General features: G+C 50.2%; 2 protein-coding genes across 6 annotated transcripts; one reads left to right on the top strand and one right to left on the bottom strand.

Moving 5' to 3' along the window:
• Window positions 1-1,523: 1,523 nt before the first annotated feature.
• ttc19 (tetratricopeptide repeat domain 19) lies at window positions 1,524-19,477 on the top strand. Of its 2 annotated transcripts, XR_013547178.1 has the most exons (11): window positions 1,524-1,763; window positions 5,378-5,466; window positions 6,776-6,886; window positions 8,142-8,180; window positions 9,097-9,153; window positions 10,235-10,296; window positions 11,330-11,442; window positions 12,318-12,472; window positions 13,945-14,107; window positions 15,742-15,976; window positions 18,765-19,477. XR_013547178.1 is itself a non-coding variant. In XM_078397954.1 (10 exons), the coding sequence occupies exons 1-10, from the start codon at window positions 1,565-1,567 to the stop codon at window positions 15,894-15,896; spliced, it is 1,143 nt and encodes a 380-aa protein (XP_078254080.1). In that variant the 5' UTR covers window positions 1,525-1,564; the 3' UTR covers window positions 15,897-16,073. The 2 variants fall into 2 exon arrangements, 1 of the variants encoding a protein (XP_078254080.1); XM_078397954.1 differs by lacking the exon at window positions 18,765-19,477 and having other exon boundaries at window positions 1,525-1,763; window positions 15,742-16,073.
• Window positions 19,478-21,361: 1,884 nt separating this feature from the next.
• Window positions 21,362-27,324, bottom strand: LOC144592830 (uncharacterized). Of its 4 annotated transcripts, none has more exons than XM_078397958.1 (2): window positions 27,196-27,324; window positions 21,362-23,195 (listed from the first exon to the last, which is right to left on the bottom strand). In XM_078397958.1, exon 2 carries the CDS (start codon window positions 23,193-23,195, stop codon window positions 21,948-21,950), a length of 1,248 nt encoding a protein of 415 aa, XP_078254084.1. In that variant the 5' UTR covers window positions 27,196-27,324; the 3' UTR covers window positions 21,362-21,947. The 4 variants fall into 4 exon arrangements, with proteins under 4 accessions (XP_078254084.1, XP_078254085.1, XP_078254082.1 ...); XM_078397959.1 differs by lacking the exon at window positions 27,196-27,324 and adding an exon at window positions 27,089-27,112; XM_078397956.1 differs by lacking the exon at window positions 27,196-27,324 and adding an exon at window positions 26,649-26,762.
• Between the last annotated feature and the right edge of the window lie 187 nt (window positions 27,325-27,511).

Below are 27,511 nucleotides of genomic sequence, written 5' to 3' on the forward strand. Positions count from 1 at the left end.
CACCGGGTCCACGCCGCCTAGCGATCCCCGCACATTAACACTATCCTACATCCACAAGGGACAATTTTTACATTTGCCCAGCCAATTAACCTACAAACCTGTACGTCTTTGGAGTGTGGGAGGAAACCGAAGATCTCGGAGAAAACCCACGCAGGTCACGGGGAGAACGTACAAACTCCGTACAGTACAGCGCCCGTAGTCAGGATCGAACCTGAGTCTCCGGCGCTGCATTCGCTGTAAGGCAGCAACTCTACCGCTGCACCACCGTGGTAGGAAAGTTACCAGCAAAGATTCTGGTGGCAGGATCTACATTTAGGTTGCCACAGGGATAATTTCTGAGTCCTCGGCCATGCGATTTACAAAGAGGAAATAGTAGGAGTTTAAATTACTAGACTATTAACGTGGAGCAGCAGACTGAGAATCCAAAATCCTGATCCAATCCTACCACTCAACCTGTGGAATTTAAATACAATTGAGGGGGAGTGTCTTCAGAAGTGCTCAACATGAACTCCAGATCCCCAGGTCACAGGCATCAGGTCAAACACAGACGGTACACTGATTAATGTCCGTGTTCAACCAAATGGAAGGAGCAAGTCATGTCCAGTCGAGTTGACACCAAGTTTAGAGAGATCTTACCAAGTCCACGTCAATCATCAATCACCCTTTCATACTAGTTATACACTACGAGCAATTCACTCAAGCCAATTAACCTGGCTTTTGGTTCTGGTTCTGGTTGATTACTGCACAAACACCTCATAAGTGATTATGTCGCGCAGGTGGGAGTACCCGGAGGAAACCCATGCGGTCACAGGGAAAATATGCAAACTCCGCATGGACAGCCCCCGAGGTGGGGATCGAACCCGGGTCTCTGGCGCTGTGAGGCAGTGGCTGTACCTCTACATGTACAATGAAAATTTTGCTTGCAGCAGCATCACAGGCACATAGACTCAGATAAACATAAATTATACATAATGTGTAGGAAGGAACTGCAGGTGCTGGTTTACACCGAAGATAGACACAAAAAGCTGGAGTAACTCAGGGGTCAGGCAGCATCTCTGGAGAATATAGATGACGTTTCTGGTCGAGACCCTTGTTATACAAATGTAGAAACAATTGCAGATGCTGGTTTACAAAAAAACAAAGTGCTGGAGTAACTCAGCATCTGTGGAGAACACGGATAGACAATAGGTGCAGGAGGAGGCCATTCAGCCCTTCGAGCCAGCACCGCCATTCAATGTGATCATGGCTGATCATTCTCAATCAGTACCCCATTCCTGCCTTCTCCCCATACCCCCTGACTCCGCTATCCTTAAGAGCTCTATCCAGCTCTCTCTTGAATACATTCAGAGAATTGGCCTCCACTGCCTTCTGAGGCAGAGAATTCCACAGATTCACAACTCTCTGACTGACGGGCGACGTTTCGGGTCGGGACCTCTCTCCAGACGCGTTGTTTGACTCCATGGAAGGCCCTTCGGCCCTTCCCTCCCTTCCCCCCCCCCCCTTTGATCAGCCGGTGCTGCTCGCTTTAAGCGGAGGGTCACGTGGAGCAGCCGGTGCTGCTGCGATGCTCCGAGCGGCGGGGAGCCGCGGCCTGTGCTCCGGCTGCGGCCTTTGGATCAGCGCCGCCCTCCGCCGCCGCCCCCCCCCCGGGCCCAGCAGGCCCAGGACCAGGCCCGCCTGGCAGGGGGCGCCGCCGGCCCGGCCCACCGTGCGGCCGAGGAGTGGCGGCGCCGAGACCCGGAGCGCGTCCGCGGCCGCTGCCGGTGAGAGGAGGAGGAGGAGGAGGAGGGGAGGGGAGGGGAGGGGAGGGGCCTAGCAGACCCCGTCCCTCATTACACGTCCCCAGGCTGACACCCCTCCCAGCCTACAGACCATGCCCTCCCCTGGACCGTGCCCCCCCCCCCCCCGGGCCGTGCCCCCCCCCCCCCCCGGGCCGTGCCCCCCCCCCCCCCCCCCCGGGCCGTGCCCCCCCCCTCCCCCCCCCCCTGGCCGTGCCCCCCCCCTGGGCCGTGCCCCCCCCCCCCCTGGGCCATGCCCCCCCCCCCCCCCCTTGGCCGTCCCCCTCCCCTAGACCAGACCGTGCCCTCCCCTGGACCGTGCCCTCCCCTGCACCAGACCGTGCCCTCCACTAGACCGTGCCCCCCCCTGGGCCGTGCCCTCTCCTGGACCGTGCCCTCCCCTGGACCGTGCCCTCCCCTGGACCAGACCATGCCCTCCCCTGGACCGTGCCCTCCCCTGGACCGTGCCCTCCCCTGGACCAGACCATGCCCTCCCCTGGACCGTGCCCTCCCCTGGACCGTGCCCTCCCCTGGACCGTGCCCTCCCCTGGACCGTGCCCTCCCCTGGACCGTGCCCTCCCCTGGACCGTGCCCTCCCCTGGACCAGACCATGCCCTCCCCTGGACCGTGCCCTCCCCTGGACCAGACCGTGCCCTCCCCTGGACCCCACCCTGTCCTGATAGAACAGCCCCCACGTCAGCGCACTATCTGAGCCCCATTTTTTATACTTCTGTCGCCTTTGTTTTCCACTTATCATTATCCTGCAAAAGCCACATCCCCTCTTCTGCTCCTCCCATTCGCTCATCTGCTCTCCTTCATTTCCCCATCTGCTCTCCTTCATTTCCCCACCTGCTCTCCTTCATTTCCCCACTTGCTCTCCTTCATTTCCCATCTGCTCTCCTTCATTCTCCCTTCTGCTCCCCCTCGTTCTCCCATCTCCCTCTCATACTACTATCACCCTGCCATTCCACCATCTACCCACCCATCTTCCCCCATCTACCCACCCATCTTCCCCCATTCCCAACATCTGCCTCCTTCATTCCCATATCTCCCCACCCCCCATTTCTCACATCTTCCCCCACTCCCCCCACCCCCCTCATTTGTCCATCTGCCACCCCTCTGTATTTCCCCATCTAGGATCCTGGAAAGTGTTGTAAAGGAGAGGAATATAGGTGCACAGATTCCTGAAAATTGTGTTACAGGAATAGGGTGGTGCAGAAGGCTCTAGGTACATTAAGTGTAAGAAAATAACTGCAGATGCTGGGACAAATCGAAGGTATTTATTCACAAAATGCTGGAGTAACTCAGCAGATCAGGCAGCATCTCAGGAGAGAAGGAATGGGTGACGTTTCGGGTCGAGACCCTTCTGAAGAAGGGTGCCTGACCTGCTGAGTTACTCCAGCATTTTGTGAATAAGCTCTAGGTACATTGGTCTTTTTCAGTCAGGGGACTGAATAGAGAAGTTGGGATGTGATTTACAGTTGTACAAGACTTTGGTGAGAGTGCTATGGGAACATAGAAACATAGAAAATAGGTGCAGGAGTAGGCCATTCGGCCCTTCGAGCCTGCACCGCCATTCAATATGATCATGGCTGATCATCCAGCTCAGTAACCTGTACCTGCCTTCTCTCCATACCCCCTGATCCCTTTAGCCACAAGGGCCACATCTAACTCCCTCTTAAATATAGCCAATGAACTGGCCTCAACTACCTTCTGTGGCAGAGAATTCCACAGACTCACCACTCTCTGTGTGAAGAAATGTTTTCTCATCTCGGTCCTAAAAGACTTCCCCCTTATCCTTAAGCTGTGACCCCTGGTTCTGGACTTCCCCAACATCGGGAACAATCTTCCCGCATCTAGTCTCTCCAACCCCTTAAGAATTTTATATGTTTCAGTCTTCTAAATACCAGCGAGTATAAGCCTAGTCTATCCAGTCTTTCTTCATATGAAAGTCCTGCCATCCCAGGGATCAATCTGGTGAACCTTCTCTGTACTCCCTCTAAGGCTAGAATGTCTTTCCTCAGATTAGGAGACCAAAACTGTACACATTACTCCAGGTGCGGTCTCACCAAGGCCCTGTACAACTGCAGCAGAACCTCCCTGCTCCTATACTCAAATCCTCTTGCTGTGAATGCCAACATACCATTCGCTTTCTTCACTGCCTGCTGCACCTGCACGCTTGCTTTCAATGACTGGTGCACCATGACACCCAGGTCACGTTGCATCTCCCCTTTTCCTAATTGGCCACCATTCAGGTAATACTCTGATTTCCTGTTCTTGCCGCCAAAGTGGATAACCTCACATTTATCCACATTATATTGCATCTGCCATGCATTTGCCCACTCTCCTAATCTATCCAAGTCACTCTGCAGCCTCCTAGCATCCTCCTCGCAGCTAACACTGCCACCCAGCTTCGTGTCATCCGCAAACTTAGAGATATTGCATTCAATTCCCTTGTCCAAATCGTTAATATATATTGTAAATAACTGGGGTCCCAGCACTGAGCTTTGGCGGTACTCCACTAGTTACTGCCTGCCATTCCGAAAAGGACGCGTTTATTCCTACTGTTTGCTTCCTGTCCGCCAACCAATTCTCTATCCACCTCAACACTGAACCCCCAATACCGTGTGCTTTAAGTTTGTACCCCAATCTCCTGGGACCTTGTTGAAGGCCTTCTGAAAGTCCAGATATAACGCATCGACTGGTTCTCCCTTATCCACTCTACTAGTTACATCCTCGAAAAATTCTATAAGATTCGTCAGGCATGATTTGCCTTTCATAAATCCATGCTGACTTTGTCCGATGATTTCACCACTTTCCAAATGTGATGCTATCACATCTTTAATAACTGACTAGCATTTTCCCCACTACCGATGTTAGGCTAGGAAGGATATTATTGTTGGAAATAGCCCAGATAAGATTTACGAGGATACTGTCAGAGCTTGAGAGCTTTTAGCAGAGGTTGGGCAGCTAGGACTATATTCCTTGGAGTGCAGGAGGCAAAGTGATGATGATACAGAGGTGTATACAATCATGAGTGGAATAGATACTGGCTTTACCTTGCACTAAACGTTATTCCCTTATCGTGTTTCTATATACTAAATTGATCGATTGTAATCATGTATTGTCTTTCCACTGCCTGGTTAGCACGCACCAAAAGCTTTTCGCTGTACCTCGTGACAAAAACTAAACTAAACCAGGGTGAATGCACAGAGTTGTTTTTACCCAGAGTAGGGGAATCAAGAAACGGAGGGCAAAGGTTTAAGATGTGAGGGGAAATATTTTTTCGAAACCTGAGGGGCAACTTTTTCATACAGCTGCCAGTGGAGTTAGTTGAGGCAGGTATTATAGCATCATTTAAAAGACATTAAGATGGGTAGGAAAGGTTAACATGGCTAGGAAAGGTTTAGGATATGGGACAAATGGAACTGGTGTAGATGGGACATCTTGGTCAGCATGGACGATGGGCAGAAGGACCTGTATCTGTGCTGTGTGACTCGGTGACTATGCACCTCCCATTTCCCCATTTGCCCCATCTATTGCCTCCTGGTGTGTTGCCTCTTCCCCACTGATGGTCAGCTTTCTGCCCCCTTCCCCAGCTCTGCTCGCTGCCTTTGGCATCTTTCAGCGCGGTGAGAAACCGACGGAGACCGAGGACCAGATCATCCTCCTCATCAAGCACGCCAAGGTCTGGCTCAGCGAGCTCGGGCACAATCACCCCTCCCCACCCATACCCCCACACAACCCATCCATCCCCCCTTCCCCCAGCGCCGCACTGTGGGAGGGGCGGTACTGAGGGAGCGCGCACTGTGGCAGGGGTGGTCCTGAGAGAGCGCGCACTGTGGGAGGGGTGGGCCTGAGGGAGCGCACACTGGGAGGGGCGGTACTGAGGGAGCGCGCACTGTGGGAGGGGTGGTACTGAGGGAGCGCGCACTGTGGGAGCGGCAGTACAGAGGGAGTGCTGCACTGTGGGGGATGGTACTGAGGGAGCACGCACTGTGGAAGGGGTGGTACTGAGGGAGTGCCGCACTGGGAGGGACGGTACTGAGGGAGTGCCGCACTGGGAGGGACGGTACTGAGGGAGCACGCACTGTGGGAGGGGCAGTACTGAGGGAGCAAGCACTGTGGGAGGGGCAGTACTTGAGGGGGTACCGCAGTGTGGGAGGGGGTGGTACTGAGGGAGTGCTGCACTGGGAGGGACGGTACTGAGGGAACGCGCACTGTGGGAGCATTGTACTGTGGGAGGGGCAGTACTGAGGGAGCACACACTGTGGGAGGGGCAGTACTGAGGGAGCAAACACTGTGGGAGGGGTGGTACTGAGGGAGTGCCGCACTGGGAGGGATGGTACTGTAGGAACGCGCACTGTGGGAGCGTTATACTGTGGGAGGGGCAGTTCTAAGGGAGTGCCGCACTGGGAGCGGTGGTACTGAGGGAGTGCCGCACTGTGGGAGCGTCGTACTGTGGGAGGGGCGGTACTGAGGGAGCTCCGCACTGTGGGAGCGTCGTACTGTGGGAGGGGTGGTACTGAGGGAGTGCCGCACTGTGGGAGCGTCGTACTGTGGGAGGGGCGGTACTGAGGGAGCTCCGCACTGTGGGACATTCCCAGTGGAAATGGTGACTCTTGGATCGATTGAGTTCAAGCTGTGAGCCCATTGATCGTGGTGGGAGTGTCTCTGGCGGGTTACCTGGAGGTGCATGCTGCACTCTTCACTCCTTACCTCACACGGTGGCACAGCGGTAGAATTGCTGCCATACAGCACCAGAGACCGGGTTCGATCCTGACTCCGGGTGCTTGTCTGTACGGAGTTTGTTTCACCAGGGTTTCCTCCCACACTCCAAAGACGTACAGGTTTGTAGGTTAATTGGCGGTGTCATTGTAAATTGTTCCTGGTGTGTAGGATAGTGTTATTGTGCATGGATCACTGGTCAGTGTAGACTTGGTGGTCTGAAGGGCCTGTTTTGCAACCCTTTCTAAACCCTAAACTAAACTCTGCAGCTGAGTGCTACCAAGGGGGACCTCGAGGATGCTGATCGTTTTTTACACCAGGCCCTTCACCTGGCCCAGCAGTCACAGCACAACCAGGCCATCACCTACATCTACATTCAGGTAAGGCGCTGATTAACAGCAGCAACAGCAAAAACATTTTGATTCATAAAGTATCGATAACCTTTGTTGAGCCGTAGCTGCATCTCAGTCCCACACTTGTTTTTTTGGTCACTCAGTATGGAGGAAGGAGGGGCGGACGCTGGGGTAGATTTTCCCTGTTGGTTTACTCCTGGCCGGGCCATGGTGGCCGTTCACAGGACAGGGCAGCGGGCAGTCAAAGGTCCTGCCTGTCACTCTCCTGAGCCTATGTCCGTGATCGTGTGTCCCTGGAGAGGGAACACACGGTACTCACAGGGACTATGTAGGTGCTCGGTAAACGCTAGTCACCGCGGGGGGGAGGGGTCAGCGCGTCTTGGTGAGGGATGATAATGTTGTCATTAAACTGTAACAGCCTCCTCTAACATTTGAGAGGGAGACTAGATTCTGAAGAAGGGTCTAGACCCAAAATGATTGTGCGAAAACTTCAGACGGATTTCACTCTATTTCGGGACACATGGCAATAATAAAGCAACATTAATGGTATTCAGCGGGTTCAGACTAGGATGCGAGTTACTGGATGATGGGCATTGGGGATCAGGTAACGAGCTGGAAATGGGGGTTGAGTGCTACTCTCCAAATCTCCCAGACTGTCTGGTATATTTCCGATCTACCTCATTGTGGACATAGCACTTTTTCTCTGTAACTGTGAGGCTTTAACACTCTAACACTATATTTTGTACTCTGGTATTTTCTCTTTGCTCTACCTATTGTACTTGTGTGTGGCGTGATTGTACTTGCGTACAGTATGATTTGACTGGATTTTTAATTTGACTGGAGTTTATCGTTATCACCTATACCGAGGTACAGTGAAAAGCTTTTTAGTGCTTGCCATCCAGTCAGCGGAGGGACGATACATGATTACAATCGAGCTGTCCACATCGTAGATACAGGATAAAGGGAATAACGTTTAGTGCAAAATAAAGTCCTGTCATGTCTGACCAATTTCAATGCTAATCAGTGGAGCTTGACTCTATAATGTGAGTTTCTGGGAGATGGGAGTGCTTGTCTGGGGAGAGGTCATGAGCTGGCTGCTGGGGAGGAGGAGTGGGGATGAGGTGGGGAGTGGGGTGGGAGTGGGGATGTGGTGGGGGAGTGGGGATGAGGTGGGGGTGTTGCTCTCCGTGTCCCTCAGGTCCGGCCCTCCGTGTCCCTGGGGTCCGGCCGCTGTTGAGTCTGTGTGCGTCTCCTGATGCTGCTTCCTCCGATCTCTCTGCAGATGGCGAACCTCGCCTTGCTTCGTGGGGACCTGCTCAGTGTAAGTGAGATCAACAGTGATAGCTTGACCTCCTGCCCTTTGACTGCAAGGCCCGACCCCCATTCCCAAGCATGCTCCCCACCCCACACAGCCTATCGCTGTTGAACTCTGAGCCTCCTGACCTCTCTTTGAGTCCCAAGACTGCATTCACCCAATTTATTTCCCTTCGATGAGTCCTCAAATATGCTGGGTACAGCTATACAAGTATAGCTGTACCCAGCATATTTGAGGACTCATCGAAGGGAAATAAATTGGGTGAATGCAGTCTTTTACCCAGGGTAAGGGAATCAAGATGCCGAGGGTATGGGTTTAAGGTGAGAGGGGGAAAATTGAATAGGAACCTGAGCGCAACATTTTTCACACACAGGGTGGTGGGTTTTTGGAACGAGCCGCCAGAGGTAGTTGGGGCAGGTAGAAAATAAACATGTTAAAGGCACTTGGACAGGTACATGGATTAGAGGGATATGGGCCAAACGAGGGCAAATGGGGCATATACAAGGTTAACAGTCAAGACCATTTTCCCCCAAAATGGAAATATCAAACCCTAGTGGGTGCAGCTTTAAGGTGAGAAGGGTAAACTTTAAAGGAAATGTATGGGACAAGTTGTTTACACAAAGAGTGGTGGGGACCTGGAATGTGCTGCCAGGGGTGGTGGCGGAGGCAAATACAATAGTGGTGTTTAAAAGACTTTTAGATAGGGACATGGATTGCAGGGAATGGAGGGATATGGATCCTGTGCATACAGATAAGAGTTTTGCGGCATCATGTATGGCACAGGTGTTTGGGGCCAAACGCCCTGTTCCTGTGCTCTACTGTTGTAAGTAAATGGGACTAGCTTAGATGGGGCATGGTCGGCATGAATGAGTTTCAGTGCTGTATGACTGTGTGATTGAGTGACCCTTTGTCTCCCTCGCAGGCAGAGAAGCTCTTCAAAGCAAGCATGAGCCAATTCCTGGGATCAGGAGGGCAGCAGGTAAATGCCAGCGGACAGGCAGTGATCACTGCTGGGGAGGGGCATCCTATCCCCCCTGGTTAAATCCCTCCCCACCTACGTCCAAGACACCTCACACGCTCTCCAGCTCCTTGATAACTTCCGGTTCCCAGCCCCCCACTCCCTCATCTTTACCATGAATGTCCAGTCACTCTACACTTCCATCCCCCTCAAGGATGGTCTCGAAGCCCTCCGTTTCTTCCTCGACCGTAGAACCAGCCAATCCCCATCTACCAACACTCTCCTCCGCCTAGCAGAGCTGGTTCTTACCCTTAACAACTTCTCCTTTGACTCCTCCCACTTCCTCCAAACCAGAGGCATAGCTATGGGCACTCGCATGGGCCCTAACTATGCCTGTCTCTTTGTCGAACAATCCCTGTTCCGGGCGTACACCGGCCCCATCCCCGAACTCTACCTCCGCTACATCGACGACTGCATTGGTGCTACCTCTTGTACCCATGCAGAACTCACTGACTTCATACACTTCACTTCCAACTTCCACCCTGCCCTTAAATATACCTGGACTACCTCCGACATCTCCCTCCCGTTTCTGGACCTCATCATCTCCATCACAGGAGACAGACTAGTGACTGACATCTACTATAAATCCACTGACTCGCACAGCTATCTGGACTACACTTCTTCCCACCCGGTCTCCTGCAAAAAGTCTATTCCCCACTCCCAATTCCTCCGTCTATGCCGCATCTGCGTCCGGGATGAGGTGTTTCACACTAGGGCTTCAGAGATGTCCTCATTCTTCAGGTAACGGGGCTTCCCCTCTTCCATTATAGATGAGGCTCTCACTAGGGTCTCTTCTACATTCAAATTTATTGAATTATTTTTGGTTTATTGTTATCTATGAGTGTTTACAAACTTCTAAGGCCGAAGCAAGTAAGAATTTCATTGTTCTGTTTTCAGTACATATGACAATTAAACACTTAATCTTCTTTCCCCTCTCTCCATCCCTCTGCCTTTCTCCATTCTTTCTCTCTCTATCACTCCCTTCCGCCCCCTTTCTCTCACTCCATCCCACCCCTTCTCTCCCCGTCTCCCGCCTCCTCAGGATGACAACGCCCTCATCGAGATGTCTCTGAAGTTATGCAACATCTATGCCTCCACTGAGCGGTGAGTAACCCTGGCAGCAGCAAAAGTGCCCCTGGGTGTGTTTGTAAAACTAGTTGCCCCTCCCGCCTCCCTCCCCACCCACTCCAGCAGCCAGGTATGGGACCCAGAAGCACTCTGCCTGGGGTATGAAGCTCTGGGCACTTGGTCCATTTGAGGGGTTTGGGGGGGGGTGGGTGGGGAATGGAATGGCTTTTCTCCAGTGATGCTGTCTGACCCGCTGAGTTACTCCAGCTTTTTGTGCCTATCTTCCGTTTAAACCAGCATCTGCAGTTCCTTCCTACACAATACTGCAAGTGCAGACTCAACAACATCTTCTACAACTGTAACATAACAACCTGTCTTCTGTACTCAGTGCCCTGACAGGTGAAGGACAGCAAACTAAAAGTCTTCTTCATCACCCAATGTATTGTGATGCCACGTTCAGGGACCTATGTACTTGTACTCCAAGATCTCTCTGCTCACCAACACTCCCCAGGGTTCCAGTCCCATTATCCTGCACTTGGACAACTTTGTCCAGAGCTCTTTACCCCACCCCACCTCTCTAGCCCATCAACTGCCTTCAGCATATTCGACAACCTTTCCATCTTAGAAACATAGAAAATAGGTGCAGGAGTAGGCCATTCGGCCCTTCGAGCCCGCACCGCCATTCAATATGATCATGGCTGATCATCCAACTCAGTATCCCGTACCTGCCTTCTCTCCTTACCCCCTGATCCCTTTAGCCACAAGGGCCACATCTAACTCCCTCTTAAATATAGCCAATGAACTGGCCTCAACTACCTTCTGTGGCAGAGAATTCCACAGATTCACCACTCTCTGTGTGAAAAAAAACGTTCTCATCTCGGTCCTAAAAGACTTCCTCCTTAAACTGTGACCCCTTGTTCTGGACTTCCCCAACATCGGGAACAATCTTCCTGCATCTAGCCTGTCCAACCCCTTAAGAATTTTGTACGTTTCTATAAGATACTTACAACCCCATTTTCTGTTGTTGATATGATGCCTGACCTTGTGGCTCTTTCATTTCCCGATGCAGGCACTATTTGGCAGTGGAAGGATACAAGTGGTGCATTGACACACTGGAGGAGAAGATTCAACTGGAGGAGAAGATTCAACGTGAGAAGGCTGCACCTGAGAAAAGTTTGTCAGGTAGGACTGTTCATCTGTGGGTCACCTGGATGTTACATGGGCCTTTGGGCTAGTGTTATCGGGAGGGTCGATAGGCTGGAACCTTTTTCCTTTGGAGTGTAGGAGACTGAAGCGTGACCTTATTGAGGTGTATAAGATCATGAGGGGCATGGATAAAGTGAACACTCAGTATTTTTTCTCAGGGTAGATAGACAATAGGTGCAGGAGGAGGCCATTCGGCCCTTCGAGCCAGCACCGCCATTCAATGTGATCATGGCTGATCATTCTCAATCAGTACCCTGTTCCTGCCTTCTCCCCATACCCCCTGACTCCGCTATCCTTAAGAGCTCTATCCAGCTCTCTCTTGAATGCATTCAGAGAATTGGCCTCCACTGCCTTCTGAGGCAGAGAATTCCACAGATTCACAACTCTCTGACTGAAAAAGTTTTTCCTCGTCTCAGTTCTAAATGGCCTACCCCTTATTCTTAAACTGTGGCCCCTTGTTCTGGACTCCCCCAACATTGGGAACATGTTTCCTGCCTCTAACGTGTCCAACCCCTTAATAATCTTATACGTTTCGATAAGATCTCCTCTCATCCTTCTAAATTCCAGTGTATACAAGCCTAGTCGCTCCAGTCAGGATTGCTATTTTTTACGTCAGGATTGCTATTTTTTAATTTTGTTGCACTTGTTGCAACGACAATAAATGAATATTATTATTATTATTATAAAACAGGGGGCTTAAGGTGAGAGGAGAGAGATTTAACCTCAGGGGCTACTTTTTCATACAGAGGGTAGTCCATACCTGGAACAAGCTGCCAGAGGAAGCTATAGAAGCTGGTGGGGCAAGTAGCGGGCCTTGCGACGCTGACGATGGTGTTTACTCTGTGTCCCAGCGGAGGAGATGACGAACATGCAGCTGCTGCTGGGGATGAGCCTGGATTCCTGCGCTCGCTACATGATGGTCCGGGGACAGCTACATCTGGCCACAGGGCTTTACGAGAGAGCGCTGGCCATCGCCCGGGACATACATGGGGAGGCGCACCCACAGGTGATGGCCGCACTCTCCCCCCGCCCTCCAGCATTCTCCCCGCTCTCCCCCGCCCCCTCGATTGACCCCTGCACCCCCCTTCCTTTCTCCCCTTGCTCCCCTTCCTCCCTCCCCCTGCCCCCTTTCTTCTCTCCCCTTGCCCCCCTTCCTCTCTCCCCATATCCCCCAGAGGGGGGGGGGGAGACCTAATAGAAGTGTATAACATTATGAGAGACATAGATAGGGGTGACTGTCAGAATGTTCTTCCAAGGGTGGAGATGCCAAATTCTGGAGCACATCGCTTTAAGGTGAGAGGGAAGAGTTTAATGGAGAAGTGCAGGGCAAGTTTTTTTACAGCAGATGGTGGGTGCCTGGAACGTGCTGCCAGATGTGGTCATAAGTGATAGGAGTAGAATTAGGCCTTTCGGCCCATCAAGTCTACCCCGCCATTCAATCATGGCTGATCTATCTCTCCTTCCAAACCCCGTTCTCCTTGCTTCTCCCCATAACCTCTGACACCCGTACTAATCACGAATCTATCTATCTCTGCCTTAAATATATCCACTGACTTTGCCTCCCAAGCCTTCAGTGGAGGTTGGGGTAGATACGATTTAGATAGGCACATGAATATGGAGGGATATGGGTCACATGTCAGAACCCTTATCCCAGCACGGAAATGTCAAAATTAGATGTCATACCTTTAAGGTGAAAAGGGGAAGTTTGAAGGATTTGAGCGGGGTAAGTATTTTTACACAGAGGGTGGTGGGTGCCTGGAATGTGCTACCTGTGGTGGTGGCAGAGGCAAATACGATGGTGGTGTTTTTTTAGACTTGTAGACATACAGCGCAGAAACAGGACTGTTGGCCCACCTATTTCACGTCGACCACCCAGTGCAGTAGTTCTATTCTATCGTCAATTTTACTAACGCCAATTAACCTACAAACCTGTACGCCTTTGGAATGAGGCAGAAAACCGGAGCACCTGGAGAAAACCCATGCAGTCACAGGGAGAATGTACAAACTCCACAGATAGCACCCGGTTTCGGGATCTGGTCTCGTGGCACTGTAAAGGTAGCAACTCTCCTGCTGCGGGAGAGGAACATGGATATGCAGGGAATAGAGGAATATGGATTATGTATAGGCAGAGATTAGTTTAATTTGGCATCATGTTTGGCACGGGCTGAAGGGCCTGTTCCTGTGCTGTACTGTTCTATGATTGTGAGCACAGACAAGATGCAGCTGTGTTGATGCCTGAGCTCCATTAGCGTGGTCACCTGTTATGCAGGAAGGCTCTCTGTGCTGCTCCTGTCCTCTCCCTCTGCCCCTGTCTCCCCACACCCTCTGCCCACTGGTCTTGCCCTACCCTCTCCCCCTGTATTGTCCCACCCGCTGTCCTTGTCCCCACCCTCTGCCACCTCCCCGCTCCCCCCCACCATCTCACACTCACTTTCTGCCCCGTCTCGCCACCACCCTCTGCCCCATCTCGACCCACAGACGATAGTGGTGATGAATGACCTGGCCACGGTGTTGGAGCAGAGGGACAGTCACCAGCGAGCCCACGAGCTCGCCAAGAGGGCATCGAGCCTGGCGAGGGAGACAGCACACTCAGACCTGCCCGCCATCCTCAGCAATGAGGCTGCCATCCATTTCCACACAGGTAACTTGGGCATTGAGTAGGGGGAGTTTGGGGGAGTGGGAGTGGAGTTGGGGCAGAGGGAGCAGATGCAGAGGGTGGGAAGAGTTGGATCAAGGGTAGTGGGTATGGAGAGTTGGGTCAGGTCAGGGGTGGTGAGAGCTGGGTCAGGGGATGGGGAGGTTTGAGTCCAGGCAGGGAGAGTGGGTCAGGTGCAGAGGGAATAGGGGGTGGGGGGGGGATTAGATAAGGGGTATAGGTGGGGGGAGTTGGGTCAGGGAGAGTGGGGCGAGGTGGGGGGTGTGACGGGCTGGGAAGAGCTGGAACGGGGTTTATAATGTAGACTCTACATTAACACTATTTCCCTCATGATCTGAAACGCCTAAATAAGATCTCTCCCTGCCTCCTGCACTAAAGTCCAAGCCTGCTCAACCTGTCCCTGTAGCTCAGGCCCTTGAATCCTGACAACATCCTCGTAAATCTCCTCTACACTCTTTCCAGGTTAACAATCTCCTTCCTATAGCAAGCTGACCAAAACCAGACGCAGTACTCCAAAAGCAGCCTCACCAACTAGCTGTAACATAACATCCCAACTTCTATACTCGATACCCTGACTGATGAAGGTCAATGTATCGAAACCCTTCTTGACCACCCTACACCTGTGGCGACACTTTCAAGAAACTAGGTACTTGCACTCCTATTTATTCACAAAATGCTGGAGTATTTCAGAATTCAGAAGGGTCTCGACCCGAAACGTCACCCATTCCTTCTCTCCTGAGATGCTGCCTGACCTGCTGAGTTACTCCAGCATTTTGTGAATAAATACCTTCAATTTGTACCAGCATCTGCAGTTATTTTCTTACACTACTCGCACTCCTAGATCCCTCTTCTCTACAACACTCCCCAGGGCCCTGCCATTTACTGTGAAGGTTCTGTGCTGGTTATACTTCCCAAAATGCAATGCTTCGCACTTAACTATTAACCATTTCTCAGCCCAGCTGCTGCAATTTTTGATAACCATCTTCGCTATCTACGATACCACCCACATTAGTGTCACTTTAGTGAGACTTTAGTGTCCAAGGACCAGTCTCACCCCGGTCACTCCCTCTCCTCCCTACTCCCATCAGGCAAGAGGTACAGAAGTGTGAAAACGCACACTTGCAGATTCAGGGACAGTTTCTTCCCAGTTGTTATCAGGCAAATGAACCATCCTATCACCAATTAGAGCGGTCCTGACCTACCATCAACCTCATTGGAGACCCTCGCATTTTCACCCTTGAACGTTACTGGGCTTCATCTTGCACTAAACGTTATTCTCTTTATCCTGTATCTGTACAATGCAGATGACTTGATTGTAATCATGTATAGCCTTTCCACTAACTGGTTAGTACGCAACAAAAGCTTTGCTCTGTACCTCGGTGCACATGACAATAAACTAAACTAATCTATCCTTTGGGTTTTTCCAACCTCTGCCTGTAGCTAATACCCTCTGATCCAGACATCATTCTGGTAAATCTCCTGCACCCACTCCAAGGCCTTCACATCCTTCCTGTCATGGGTTTGTTGGGAGGGGTGTTTTGAGGGGGTTCAGGAAGCAGATTGGGGGTTGCCAAAGGCTGGATCAGTCCCTTCACCTGGCACCTGTGCTCCTCCGACAGGGGACTACAATGAGGCCAGGCAGCTGTACAAGGAGGCTTTGGAAGAGGCGAGGGCGCAGGGCGACAAGCGGATGATTGAGCGCATCCAGGAGGCAATGGTGGAGCTGGAAGCCAGGATCCGCAGCTCCCGTGATCAAGGGGAGGAGAGGCAGTGAGGGAGGTCTCCACTGCTCCATGCCCGCAATAATTCCCAAGACCATGGCACTGTGATTATTACAGGATCGCAGTCACAAAGGTTTGGGCTCAAGATCCACGACAACTCTCAGATATTGTAACGAGGGAGATCAGCAGTATTGAGGGAGGGCTGCACTGTTAGAGGCGTGGTACTGAGGGAGGGGTGGTGAGGGAGCGCCACACTGTGGGAGGGGTGGTGAGGGAGCACTGCACTGTTGGAGGGGTGGTGAGGGAGCACTGCACTGTTGGAGGGGTGGTGATGGAGCGCCGCACTGTGGGAGGGGTGGTGAGGGAGCGCCGCACTGTGGGAGGGGTGGTGAGTGCCACACTGTGGGAGGGGTGGTGAGTGCCACACTGTGGGAGGGGTGGTGAGTGCCACACTGTGGGAGGGGTGGTGAGGGAGCGCCGCACTGTGGGAGGGGTGGTGAGTGCCACACTGTGGGAGGGGTGGTGAGGGAGTGCCGCACTGTGGGAGGGGTGGTGAGGGAGCGCCACACTGGGAGGGGTGGTGAGGGAGCACTGCACTGTTGGAGGGGTGGTGAGGGAGCACTGCACTGTTGGAGGGGTGGTGAGGGAGCGCCGCACTGTGGGAGGGGTGGTGAGGGAGCGCCGCACTGTGGGAGGGGTGGTGAGTGCCACACTGTGGGAGGGGTGGTGAGGGAGCGCCACACTGGGAGGGGTGGTGAGGGAGCACTGCACTGTTGGAGGGGTGGTGAGGGAGCACTGCACTGTTGGAGGGGTGGTGAGGGAGCGCCGCACTGTGGGAGGGGTGGTGAGGGAGCGCCGCACTGTGGGAGGGGTGGTGAGTGCCACACTGTGGGAGGGGTGGTGAGGGAGCGCCACACTGGGAGGGGTGGTGAGGGAGCACTGCACTGTTGGAGGGGTGGTGAGGGAGCGCCGCACTGTGTTAGGAGCAGTACTGAAGGAGCACCGCACTACCAACTTTTGGGTGAGTTGTTGAACCAAAGTCTTTTAAATCAGTTTTGGGCACTGTAGTCAAGGAAAACTGGAAATTTGCTGATTATTCCTCGTAAATTGGGCATTAAGGGCTATCCTAGAGTTCTGCAAAATAAATCTTTAACTGCAAGTAGCTGTTCTTTACATTAAATGTTCTGGAACAAATCACGCACGTCACATGTTGTTTGTTGAGTGGCTGTGGCCTTGAGATAGGTTTGAGTGAACCTGTGAGCAATGCTGTGTCAGCAAGTCATATGGCACAGAAACAAGCCCTTCAGCCCAATTCATCCATGCTGACCAAGTGGGACAACAGATTGTAGAGGAAGAGTGAGGTGAGAACAGAAATGGGACTGGCGTGATTGTTCCCCAGTAGCGGTAGTGTTATACAGCATAAAAACAGTGATGTAATGCTGAGGCTCTATATGGTGCTGATTAGGCTGCATTTGGAGTATTGTGAGCAATTTTGGGCCCCATATCTGAGGAAGGATGTGCTGGCTCTGGAGAGGGTCCAGAAGAGGTTTATGAGTATGATCCCAGGAATGAATGGGTTAACATGTGATGAGCGTTTGACATCACTGGGCCTCGCTCTACTCACTGGTGTTTAGAAGGATGAGAGGGGAACCTCATTGAAACTTACCGAATGGTGAAAGGCCTGGATTGAGTGGATGTGGAGAGGATGTTCCCACTAGTGGGAGAGTCTAGGACCAGAGGTCAGAATTAAAGGACATTTCTTTGGGAAGAAGATGAATAGAGATTTCTGTAATCAGAGGGTGGTGAATCTGTAGCATTCATTGTCACAGAAGACTGGAGGCCGTCAATCGATATTTTTATGGCAGAGACAGATTGATTCTTAATTAGTACGGGTGTCAAGGGTGATGTAGAAGGCAGGTGAATGGGGTTAAGGAGAGAAAGATCAGCCATAATTGAATGGCGTAGACTTGTTGGGCCGAATGGCCTAATTCTGCTTCTATCACATATGAATCAGACCATTCAGCCCAACGTCCATGCTGACCACGTTGCCTAGCTGGTCCGAAGAAGGGTTCCGACCTGAAGCATCATGTAACCATGTTCTCCAGAGATGTTGTCTTACACACTGAGTTACTCCAGCATTTTGTGTCTATTTTGCCTAACTGAGCTGGTTCCACTTGCCTGGTCTATATCCCTCCAAACCTTTCCTAGCCATGTAAGTGTCTTTTAAATGTAGTTATTTTACCCACTTCAACTACCAATGCTGACAGCTCATTCCATACACCCATCAACCTGTGAAAATTATGCCCCTCGGGTTCCTATTAAATCTTTCCCTTCTCATCTTAAGCCGATGTCCTCTGGTTCTTGATTCCCCAACCCTGGGTAAACCACTCTGCATTCACCCTCACCATTGATTAGGGGAGCCTCCCTGAATCGGGCAGTATGATGATGCACCCCTGCCTCGGGCCTGGGCCTGACCCAACAGGCACTGACCATGGACCCTCACAGCCATGCCCACCCGATGCATAGCCAAGCCCACGGGAGACAAGGATCTCCTCACACTGCCTCTGGGCCCAGGCGCTCACTGGCTCCTGCCCACTAGACCATAGTGGTGCAGCGGGTAGAGCCACTGCCTCAAGATGCCAGACACCTGGGTTCAATCCTGACCTCGAGTGCTGTCTACGAGGCACATTCTCCCTGTGACCGCGTGGGTTTCGCCCAGGTGCTCCGGTTTCCTCCCACACTCCAAAGACGTGCGGATTTTCTAGGCCAATTGTTCTCTGTAAATTGCCCCTAACGCACCTCCGAATCCTTCCGAATTTGGCAGAAAGTTTCCGCTTTCTTATATCATTTTCGCCATTCCGATTTCGCCTAATTTTTCCGCAAAACAGTCGGTAATTGCAATTTGTTCATTCGGCTGCTAGAAGTCGCTTGGGTTCCGCGAGATATCCCTGCGCCCTGGAAATCTCCTTGAAAATGTGGCACCTAGGCTGGGCAAGGCAGCCAATCTCGACCTCATCGGGACTTCCATGGCCAATCGGTGGATTGAATTTGCAACCTGCGGCTGGGGCTCTGGAACTCCAGCCCAGCTGGAACCAGCTCATCTATCCCCATACTGACTTTCCTGGCCGGCTGGATAAACCAGCAAAGCTCTGGAACCAAGAGTGCCAGAAAATCAATGGTGTAACTGTAATGAGTAAATATTAAATTTAAGTGCAAGATTATATAACTAAATTAATTAAAATAATAAAAATATTATTAGTATACAGTGCCATATTCACATTATTTTGTAATGTCTGTTTTTACTTTGAAATGCACTAAAAGAGGCTTGAAATTGGTAATTTTGTGTGTAAATTTTCCCAAAAAAATCCAATTTTTGGATCCTCGCTATACGCCTAACACAAGCGCTCGACTCTTTTCCTCATTTTTTTACCTCACTCACATGCCTGAAAAGTACAATAATCATAGGGAATATATTTAGCGACGTCTATATGGCGCCAGTGTGAAACGACCTTTAGTGTTCAGTGGACAGGAGCTGTACGTGACAAATTTTGATGTAGGGGTTCCCTGAAACATGAAAATTATTTCAAGGGTTCCACAAGGGTAAAAAGGTCGAGCGAGACACGCTGTGCCAGGTGGTAAAGGAGTGATCGAAATTACTGACTGTTTTTGGATGGTCAATATCGATGCGTTGTATTGTGATCCTTGTTAGCACGGTCACAGACTCACGCTATGAAATGCTTCCATTATGATTAGTCGAGTTGCATATATCAACTCTTTCTTCATAACTTAGTCATACATTTTATGACCATTGTTCTTTTATTCAATACCAAGAGAATTGGGATGTGTAAGGAAAAAGCAAAATAGAAAAAACAAAACCTTTTTTTTTTCTTTGTGTTGCAAAAAGTATCTCTGTTCAATAACTTTTCTATAAATAGCAGAATATACTCATGATAGGCCTGACATTGTACATGTAGTCAAGAACTACAGACTGTTGGAAATAAGTTGTTTTTCACACATTAATGTAGTGTATGCGCATTTGGCGTGCATACTTTCTTTTGCTGAAAAGTTGCATTACGTGCCATATTATGAATTTTGATGTAAAATTCTGAATTTTGGACATAAATTATGAATTTGTAAAATCAAATGTTGGGAGGTCTGCCCTACTATGTAGGAAGTAGATGTGAAAGTGGGATAACATAGAACTAGTGTGAATGGGTGATGGTTGGTGTGGACTCAGTGGGCCAAAGGACCAGTTTGCATCGAAGGTAGATAAAATTCAGCGGATCAGACAGCATCTCGGGAGAGAAGGAATGGGTGACGTTTCGGGTTGAGACCCTTCTTCAGACTGATGTCGGGGGAGGGGGAGAGACAAAGATAGGATGTAGTCAGAGACAGGAAGAATGGCGGGAGAACTGGGAAGGGGGAGGGGATAGAGAGGGGAAGCAGGGACTACCTGAAGTGGGAGAAGTCAATGTTCATACCGCTGGGGTGTAAACTGCCCAAGCAAAATATGAGGAGCTGTTCCTCCAATTTGCGCTGGGCCTCATTCTGTCAATGGAGGAGGCCCAGGACAGAAAGGTCAGATTGGGAATGGGAGGGGGAGTTGAAGTGCTGAGTCACCGGGAGATCATGTTGGTTGAGTCGGACAGGTGCGGAGGTGTTCAGCGCTTGGTCTCGCCGATGTAGAGAAGTTGACATTTGGTACAGCGGATACAATAGATGAGGTTGGAGGAGGTGCAGGTGAACCTCTGCCTCACCTGGAAAGACTGTTTGGGTCCTTGGATGGAGTCGAGGGGGGAGGTAAAGGGACAGGTGTTGCATCTCCTGCGGTTGATGCAACCACATTGTATGGGGAGGGGAGGGGATGGTTTGGGTGGGAAGGGACGAGTGGACCAGGGAGTTACGGAGGGAAAGGTCTCTGCGGAAAGCAGAAAGGGGTGGAGATGGGAAGATGTGGCCAGTAGTGGGATCCCGTTGGAGGTGGCAGAAATGGCGGAGACCTGTTTGCATGTTGTATCTCCAAACTAAACAAAACATAGAACTGTTCAGCACAGGATCAAGTCCTTCAGCCCACAATGTTTAGTTTAGACATACAGCATGGAATCGCCCTTTGGCTCACCGAGACCATGCCGAGCATCAATCACCCGTTGTCTGTGTCGAACATCAATACGTGAGGATCCCGGAAGTGCAGCACCTCGCACTTGCTCCGATTTCTCTGCCCATTTCTGTGGTTGATCTAAATCCCATTGTATACTTTGACATCCTTCCTCACTATCTACAGCTCCAGCAATCGTGGTGTCGCCTACTAACCAACTCAGTTACAATTTATGTAACTAATTTATATATACCCTGTAGACACAAGGAACTGCAGTTGCTGGTTTACAAAATAACACAAAATGCTGGAGTAACTCAGCGGGTCCGGCAGCATCTCTGGACAACATGGATCTGATGGTTTGGGCCGGGACCATTCATCAGTGAGGTATGGCCCAATCACCGAGCGAGGCAGAGCAAGATGGAAGGCAGACGTTTATTAATTCTCTGCAATATAATGTGCCGCAGCAAAATACAAGATTTTGTCACAAAGGAAGCGTGAAGAAGTTACACAACATAACATAGAACAGGAGATACCGCAGATGCTGTTTATTTTACAAAAAATGACACAATGTACTGGAGTAACTCGATGGGTCAGGCAGCATCTCTGGAGAACACGGATATTCATGTTCTCCACGGATGCTGCTTGACTTGCTGAGTTACTCCAGCACTTTTGTGCCATTTTTTAATCGACGTAAATCAGTATGACAATGGAGGAATGTGCAGGCTGGGGAGATTAATGTAGCTTGGCTTCACGTTAACGGATATTGTGGGCCAAATGTTCCTATGCTGTACTATTCTGGCTTTTACCCACCCCGTAACATATATTTGCTTAAAAATTCCAGTTCCCTCCTCCAAATGAAAGGAAAGGTCTTTCATAGAGTCATACAGCGTGGAAACTGGTCCAACTTGCCAATGCTGACCACATGCCCCCAGTAGACTAGTCGCACCTGCCTGTGCTTGGCCCATATCCCTCAGCACTTTTCCTATCCCCATACCTGTCCAAGTGTCTTTTAACGTGACGCTGAGGAGCACTGCCTTTTGCTGCAGTCTATGTATGTGGACTGCACTGTTGCTGTGCCTGCCTCGGTGGAACAGATTGGATTGTTGCTCAGGAGGACAGAGGTGGTGTTTTGGAACAACGTGGGGTCCCATTGATCAATGAGGTTATGGGTGAGCTGCAGACACTTTAGCATTGGGAGATTGTTGGCAAAACCTCGGGGCAAGCCAACGAGCCGGTTAAAGGAGCAGGTCAGTTCCTCCAGTAGTGGGAGTCCATGGAAGATGGGCAGGCCGCTCAGCCGGTTGCTGTCGAGATGCAGGAACGTCAGATTTGCATTCAGTCTGAAGGCCTCCCTCGTCATCTCGTCGATGAGATTATCGGAGAGTTTCAGGGTTTGCAGTTCCTTCAGCCCGGAGAGGAGGTCGCTGGGCAGGCAGGCCAGTGAGTTGTTGGACAGATCGAGCAGTGATAATTTGGTCAAGTTGGCGAAGATGCGAGGGGGGAGAGCAGCGATGAGGTTTCCAGGGAGCGACAGGTATCTCAGGTTCCCCTGGTGGGCAAACAAAGACCTTGCGAGATGCTTCAGCCTGTTGTGGTCCAGCCGTAAATCACTTAGCTCCCAATGGTGGCTGAAGAGTCGGTGAGGCAGGGAGCTCAGCTCGTTATGGGACAAGTCGAGCGTATCGAGGAGAGGTAGTCGGTCAAATAGCGTGACGGGCAGTGTCTGCAGCCGGTTTTTGCTGAGAAGGAGAGTGTCCAACCGAGGCAAGTAGTCAAACGTCCCTTGGAGTACAGCGAGCTGGTTGCCGGATAAATCTAGATAGGTCAGTTTGTCGTGAGCCCTCAGCACAGGAGGGGTCCGCAGCTGGTTGTTGGCCAGCACTAACCAGGTGAGGTTGGAGAGGTTTCTGAACATGTCTTCCCGCAACTCGGACAAGTGGTTGGTGGACATGTCCAACGCTTGGAGCCCGAGCAGCAGACTGAACGTGTAGTTGCGCATGACAAGGCGATTTCTGGACAGACCAAGGTAGCTCAGGCTTCTCAAGTTTTCAAAGGCGTGTGGAGGGATCCTGACCAACAGGTTGTTATCCAGGTATAAGATTTTCACACCGTGGTCAATGTTAGCTGGGACGTGCGGCAGGGAGGTGGCACGGCAGTCAACGACTGTGGAGTAGCAGGAACACTGTTCGGGACAAGCGGCGAGCAGCTGTGGGAGCAGGAGCAGGAGAAGGAGCGGGGCAAGTCTGTCCATGGTCATCTGTACGGCAGAGAGAAGGCCTCAGTAAATGCAGACTCCAAAAACACTCGTTTCAGATGAAACTTCAGTTTGCAACTGAAGACAAGAGTGTTTTATTGGCATAGATCCCAAAACGCAACAATAAAATTCTTACTTGCAGACAGTAAGCACTATAATAAACAACAAATATCAAACAAACAATAATAGTGTAAAGCCAAAAAAAATAATGCCCCTTGTAGTTTAAGCTGCTCCTGAACCTGGATGTTGCTTTCTTTATCTTCTTCCCAATAGCAGAAGTGAAGCTAATGAGCGCAATCTTCTAAGCACAACCAAACGCACACGGCAAGCGTGTTTCTCCACTCCCAGAGCATCACGAGGAACTTTAGAGTCACAGAATTACACAGCATAGAAACAGGCCATTCGGCCCAACACGTGCACACTGACCAGTGGGCACCTGTCCGCATTAGTCCTTGTGCAGCACCTGGCCTGTAGCCTTCTAGATCTAACTGCTTCTAGATGCTGCTTCTCAAATGTTGTTGAGAACAGCTTGTACTGGATGGAGCCTAACAGGGAGAAGGCAATTCTGGATTTAGTGTTGTGTAATGATCCTGATCTGATAAGGGGACTAGAGGTAAAAGAGCCATTAGGAGGCAGTGATCACAACATGATAAGTTTTACTCTGCAAATGGAAAGGCAGAAGGGAAAATCGGAAGTGTCAGTATTACAGTATAGCAAAGGGGATTACAGAGGCATGAGGCAGGAGCTGGCCAAAATTGACTGGAAGGAGGCCCTAGCAGGGAAGACAGTAGAACAGCAATGGCAGGTATTCCTGGGAATAATGCAGAGGTTGCAGGATCAATTTATCCCAAAGAGGCGGAAAGACTCTAAGGGGAGTAAGAGACACCTGTGGCTGACAAGGGAAGTCAATAACAGCATAAAAATTAAGGAGAGGAAGTATAACATAGCAAAGAAGAGTGGGAAGACAGAGGATTGGGACTCTTTTAAAGAGCAACAAAAGTTAACTAAAAAGGCAATACGGGGAGAAATGATGAGGTACGAGGGTAAACTAGCCAATAATATAAAGGAGGATAGCAAAAGTTTTTTTAGGTACGTGAAGAGGAAAAAAATAGTCAAGGCAAATGTGGGTCCCTTGAAGACAGAAGCAGGGAATTTATTATGGGGAACAAAGAAATGGCAGACGAGTTAAACCGTTACTTTGGATCTGTCTTCACTGAGGAAGATACACACAATCTCCCAAATGTTCTAGGGGCCGGAGAACCTAGGGTGATGGAGGAACTGAAGGAAATCCACATTAGGCAGGAAATGGTTTTGGGTAGACTGATGGGACTGAAGGCTGATAAATCCCAGGGCCTGATGGTCTTCATCCCAGGGTACTTAAGGAGGTGGCTCTAGAAATAGTGGAAGCATTGGAGATCATTTTTCAATGTTCTATAGATTCAGGATCAGTTCCTGTGGATTGGAGGATAGCAAATGTTATCCCACTTTTTAAGAAAGGAGGGAGAGAGAAAATGGGTAATTATAGACCAGTTAGTCTGACATCAGTGGTGGGGAAGATGCTGGGGTCAATTATAAAAGACGAAATTGCTGAGCATTTGGATAGCAGTAACAGGATCATTCCGAGTCAGCATGGATTTACGAAGGGGAAATCATGCTTGACAAATCTACTGGAATTTTTTGAGGATGTAACTAGGAAAATTGACAGGGGAGAGTCAGTGGATGTGGTGTACCTCGACTTTCAGAAAGCCTTCGACAAGGTCCCACATAGGAGATTAGTGGGCAAAATTAGAGCACATGGTATTGGGGGTAGGGTACTGACATGGATAGAAAATTGGTTGACAGACAGAAAGCAAAGAGTGGGGATAAATGGGTCCCTTTCGGAATGGCAGGCAGTGACCAGTGGGGTACCGCAAGGTTCGGTGCTGGGACCCCAGCTATTTACGATATACATTAATGACTTAGATGAAGGGATTAAAAGTACCATTAGTAAATTTGCAGATGATACTAAGCTGGGGGGTAGTGTGAATTGTGAGGAAGATGCAATAAGGCTGCAGGGTGACTTGGACAGGTTGTGTGAGTGGGCGGATACATGGCAGATGCAGTTTAATGTAGATAAGTGTGAGGTTATTCACTTTGGAAGTAAGAATAGAAAGGCAGATTATTATCTGAATGGTGTCAAGTTAGGAAGAGGGGATGTTCAACGAGATCTGGGTGTCCTAGTGCATCAGTCACTGAAAGGAAGCATGCAGGTACAGCAGGCAGTGAAGAAAGCCAATGGAATGTTGGCCTTCATAACAAGAGGAGTTGAGTATAGGAGCAAAGAGGTCCTTCTACAGTTGTACCGGGCCCTGGTGAGACCGCACCTGGAGTACTGTGTGCAGTTTTGGTCTCCAAATTTGAGGAAGGATATTCTTGCTATTGAGGGCGTGCAGCGTAGGTTCACTAGGTTAATTCCCGGAATGGCGAGACTGTCGTATGTTGAAAGGCTGGAGCAATTAGGCTTGTATACACTGGAATTTAGAAGGATGAGGGGGGATCTTATTGAAACATATAAGATAATTAGGGGATTGGACACATTAGAGGCAGGAAACATGTTCCCAATGTTGGGGGAGTCCAGAACAAGGGGCCACAGTTTAAGAATAAGGGGTAGGCCATTTAGAACGGAGATGAGGAAGAACTTTTTCAGTCAGAGAGTGGTGAAGGTGTGGCATTCTCTGCCTCAGAAGGCAGTGGAGGCCAGTTTGTTGGATGCTTTCAAGAGAGAGCTGGATAGAGCTCTTAAGGATAGCGGAGTGAGGGGGTATGGGGAGAAGGCAGGAACGGGGTACTGATTGAGAGTGATCAGCCATGATCGCATTGAATGGCGGTGCTGGCTCGAAAGGCTGAATGGCCTACTCCTGCACCTATTGTCTATTATTGACAACTCTGCTTCCACTCTCCCCAAACTTCCCGCCAAAAGCAGGAACAGAGTTCCCCTGGTCCTCGCCTTCCACCCCCACACACCAGAATCCACATTCAACATATCTATAGTCGTCTAGAACAGTACAGCACAGGAGCGGGCCCTTCAGCCCACAATGTGCCAAATATGATGTTATTAACCTCCTCTGCCCGCATGTGATCGATCTCTATCCCTCCATATCCATGTGCCTATCAAAACGCCTCGTAAACACACCATTATCGAATTTGCCTCCACCACCACCCCCGGCAGCACATTCCAGGCACCCACCACCCTCTGTGTAAAAAAACATTATTATTGTCATGTGTACCAAGATTCAGTGAAAAACTTTGTTTTGCATGCTATCCAATCAATCAGATAATATTATACAAACTCATGTAAAATAGGTAGAGCGAAGGGAAAGGTACAGAGTGCAGAACGTCGTTGTCAGCGTTGTAGCACATTAGTTTCAGAGACAAAGTCCAATGTCCGCAATGGGGTAGAGGTGAATCGGACAGTACCTTTGCATATGGAAGGACCATTCAGAAGCCTGATAACAGAGGGGAGGAAGACAGGAAGAGGACCATCAGCCCACAATGTCCGCGTTGAACATGATGCCAAATTAAACTAATGTCCAAATTAAACTAAAGCATGCAGGTGTAAAAATAAACTATCAATGGCGCTCAAGCTAGGTGATTGCCTGCTGTTCCCAGAAGTGGATCTGCAATCATTCATTACAATTGCTGCACTCTTAAACCTCTACTCCAACAGCAGCGTTTCTTGCTGTAACTATGGTCTTCTTAATCTTCTCTCAGATCTGGATTCCTTTTATCCTGCATCTGTACACTGTGGGTGGCTTGCTTGTAAGCATGTATAGTCTATCCTACGACTGGACGGCACGCAACAACAAAGCTTTTCACAATACCTTGCTGCATGTGACAAAAACTGAACTAAACTAAACCTATGGGTCCCATGCAGAGTGACTCTCCGAGCTGCCTTCACTTGTCGCAGATTACTAACAGCGCACAATTCCTTGGCACAATAAAGATTAAATCCTCTAGCACTCACCAGTGTCGTCTCTTGCCACAAAGCAAAGGGCACAAAGTATTATTTCTTCACGCTGGGATTGCTGCAATCGTTTGTTGACCTAGTCTGTTTACGGCTCAATTTTCACAGCAGGTCAGCAACATAAAATTATGAGAGGCATAGATAGAGAACACGATCAGAACAGTAGACAGTCCAAGGGTGGAAATGTCAAATACTAGAGGGCATAGCTTTAAGGTGAAGGGGCAGTGTTTAAAGGAGATGTGTGGGACAAGTTTTGTTTTAGAGAGGGTGGTGGATGCCACTGGAATGTGTTGCCAGGGGTGTGGTGGGGGGCAGA

The sequence above is a fragment of the Rhinoraja longicauda genome, chromosome 4 (genome assembly GCF_053455715.1).
Source record: "Rhinoraja longicauda isolate Sanriku21f chromosome 4, sRhiLon1.1, whole genome shotgun sequence".
NCBI lineage: Eukaryota > Metazoa > Chordata > Chondrichthyes > Rajiformes > Arhynchobatidae > Rhinoraja > Rhinoraja longicauda.

Bases quoted from the DNA above. Each gene is read 5' to 3' on its own strand.
- ttc19 (XM_078397954.1), top strand. From the start codon at position 1,565: ATGCTCCGAGCGGCGGGGAGCCGCGGCCTGTGCTCCGGCTGCGGCCTT. The intron at 1,764-5,377 runs GTGAGAGGAGGA...CCCCTTCCCCAG, and splicing joins CGCGTCCGCGGCCGCTGCCG to CTCTGCTCGCTGCCTTTGGC. The intron at 10,297-11,329 runs GTGAGTAACCCT...TTCCCGATGCAG, and splicing joins ATCTATGCCTCCACTGAGCG to GCACTATTTGGCAGTGGAAG.
- LOC144592830 (XM_078397956.1), bottom strand. From the start codon at position 26,669: ATGGTCCTTCCATATGCAAAG. The intron at 23,196-26,648 runs GTACTGTCCGAT...TCTGCCGTACAG, and splicing joins TGGTCCTTCCATATGCAAAG to ATGACCATGGACAGACTTGC.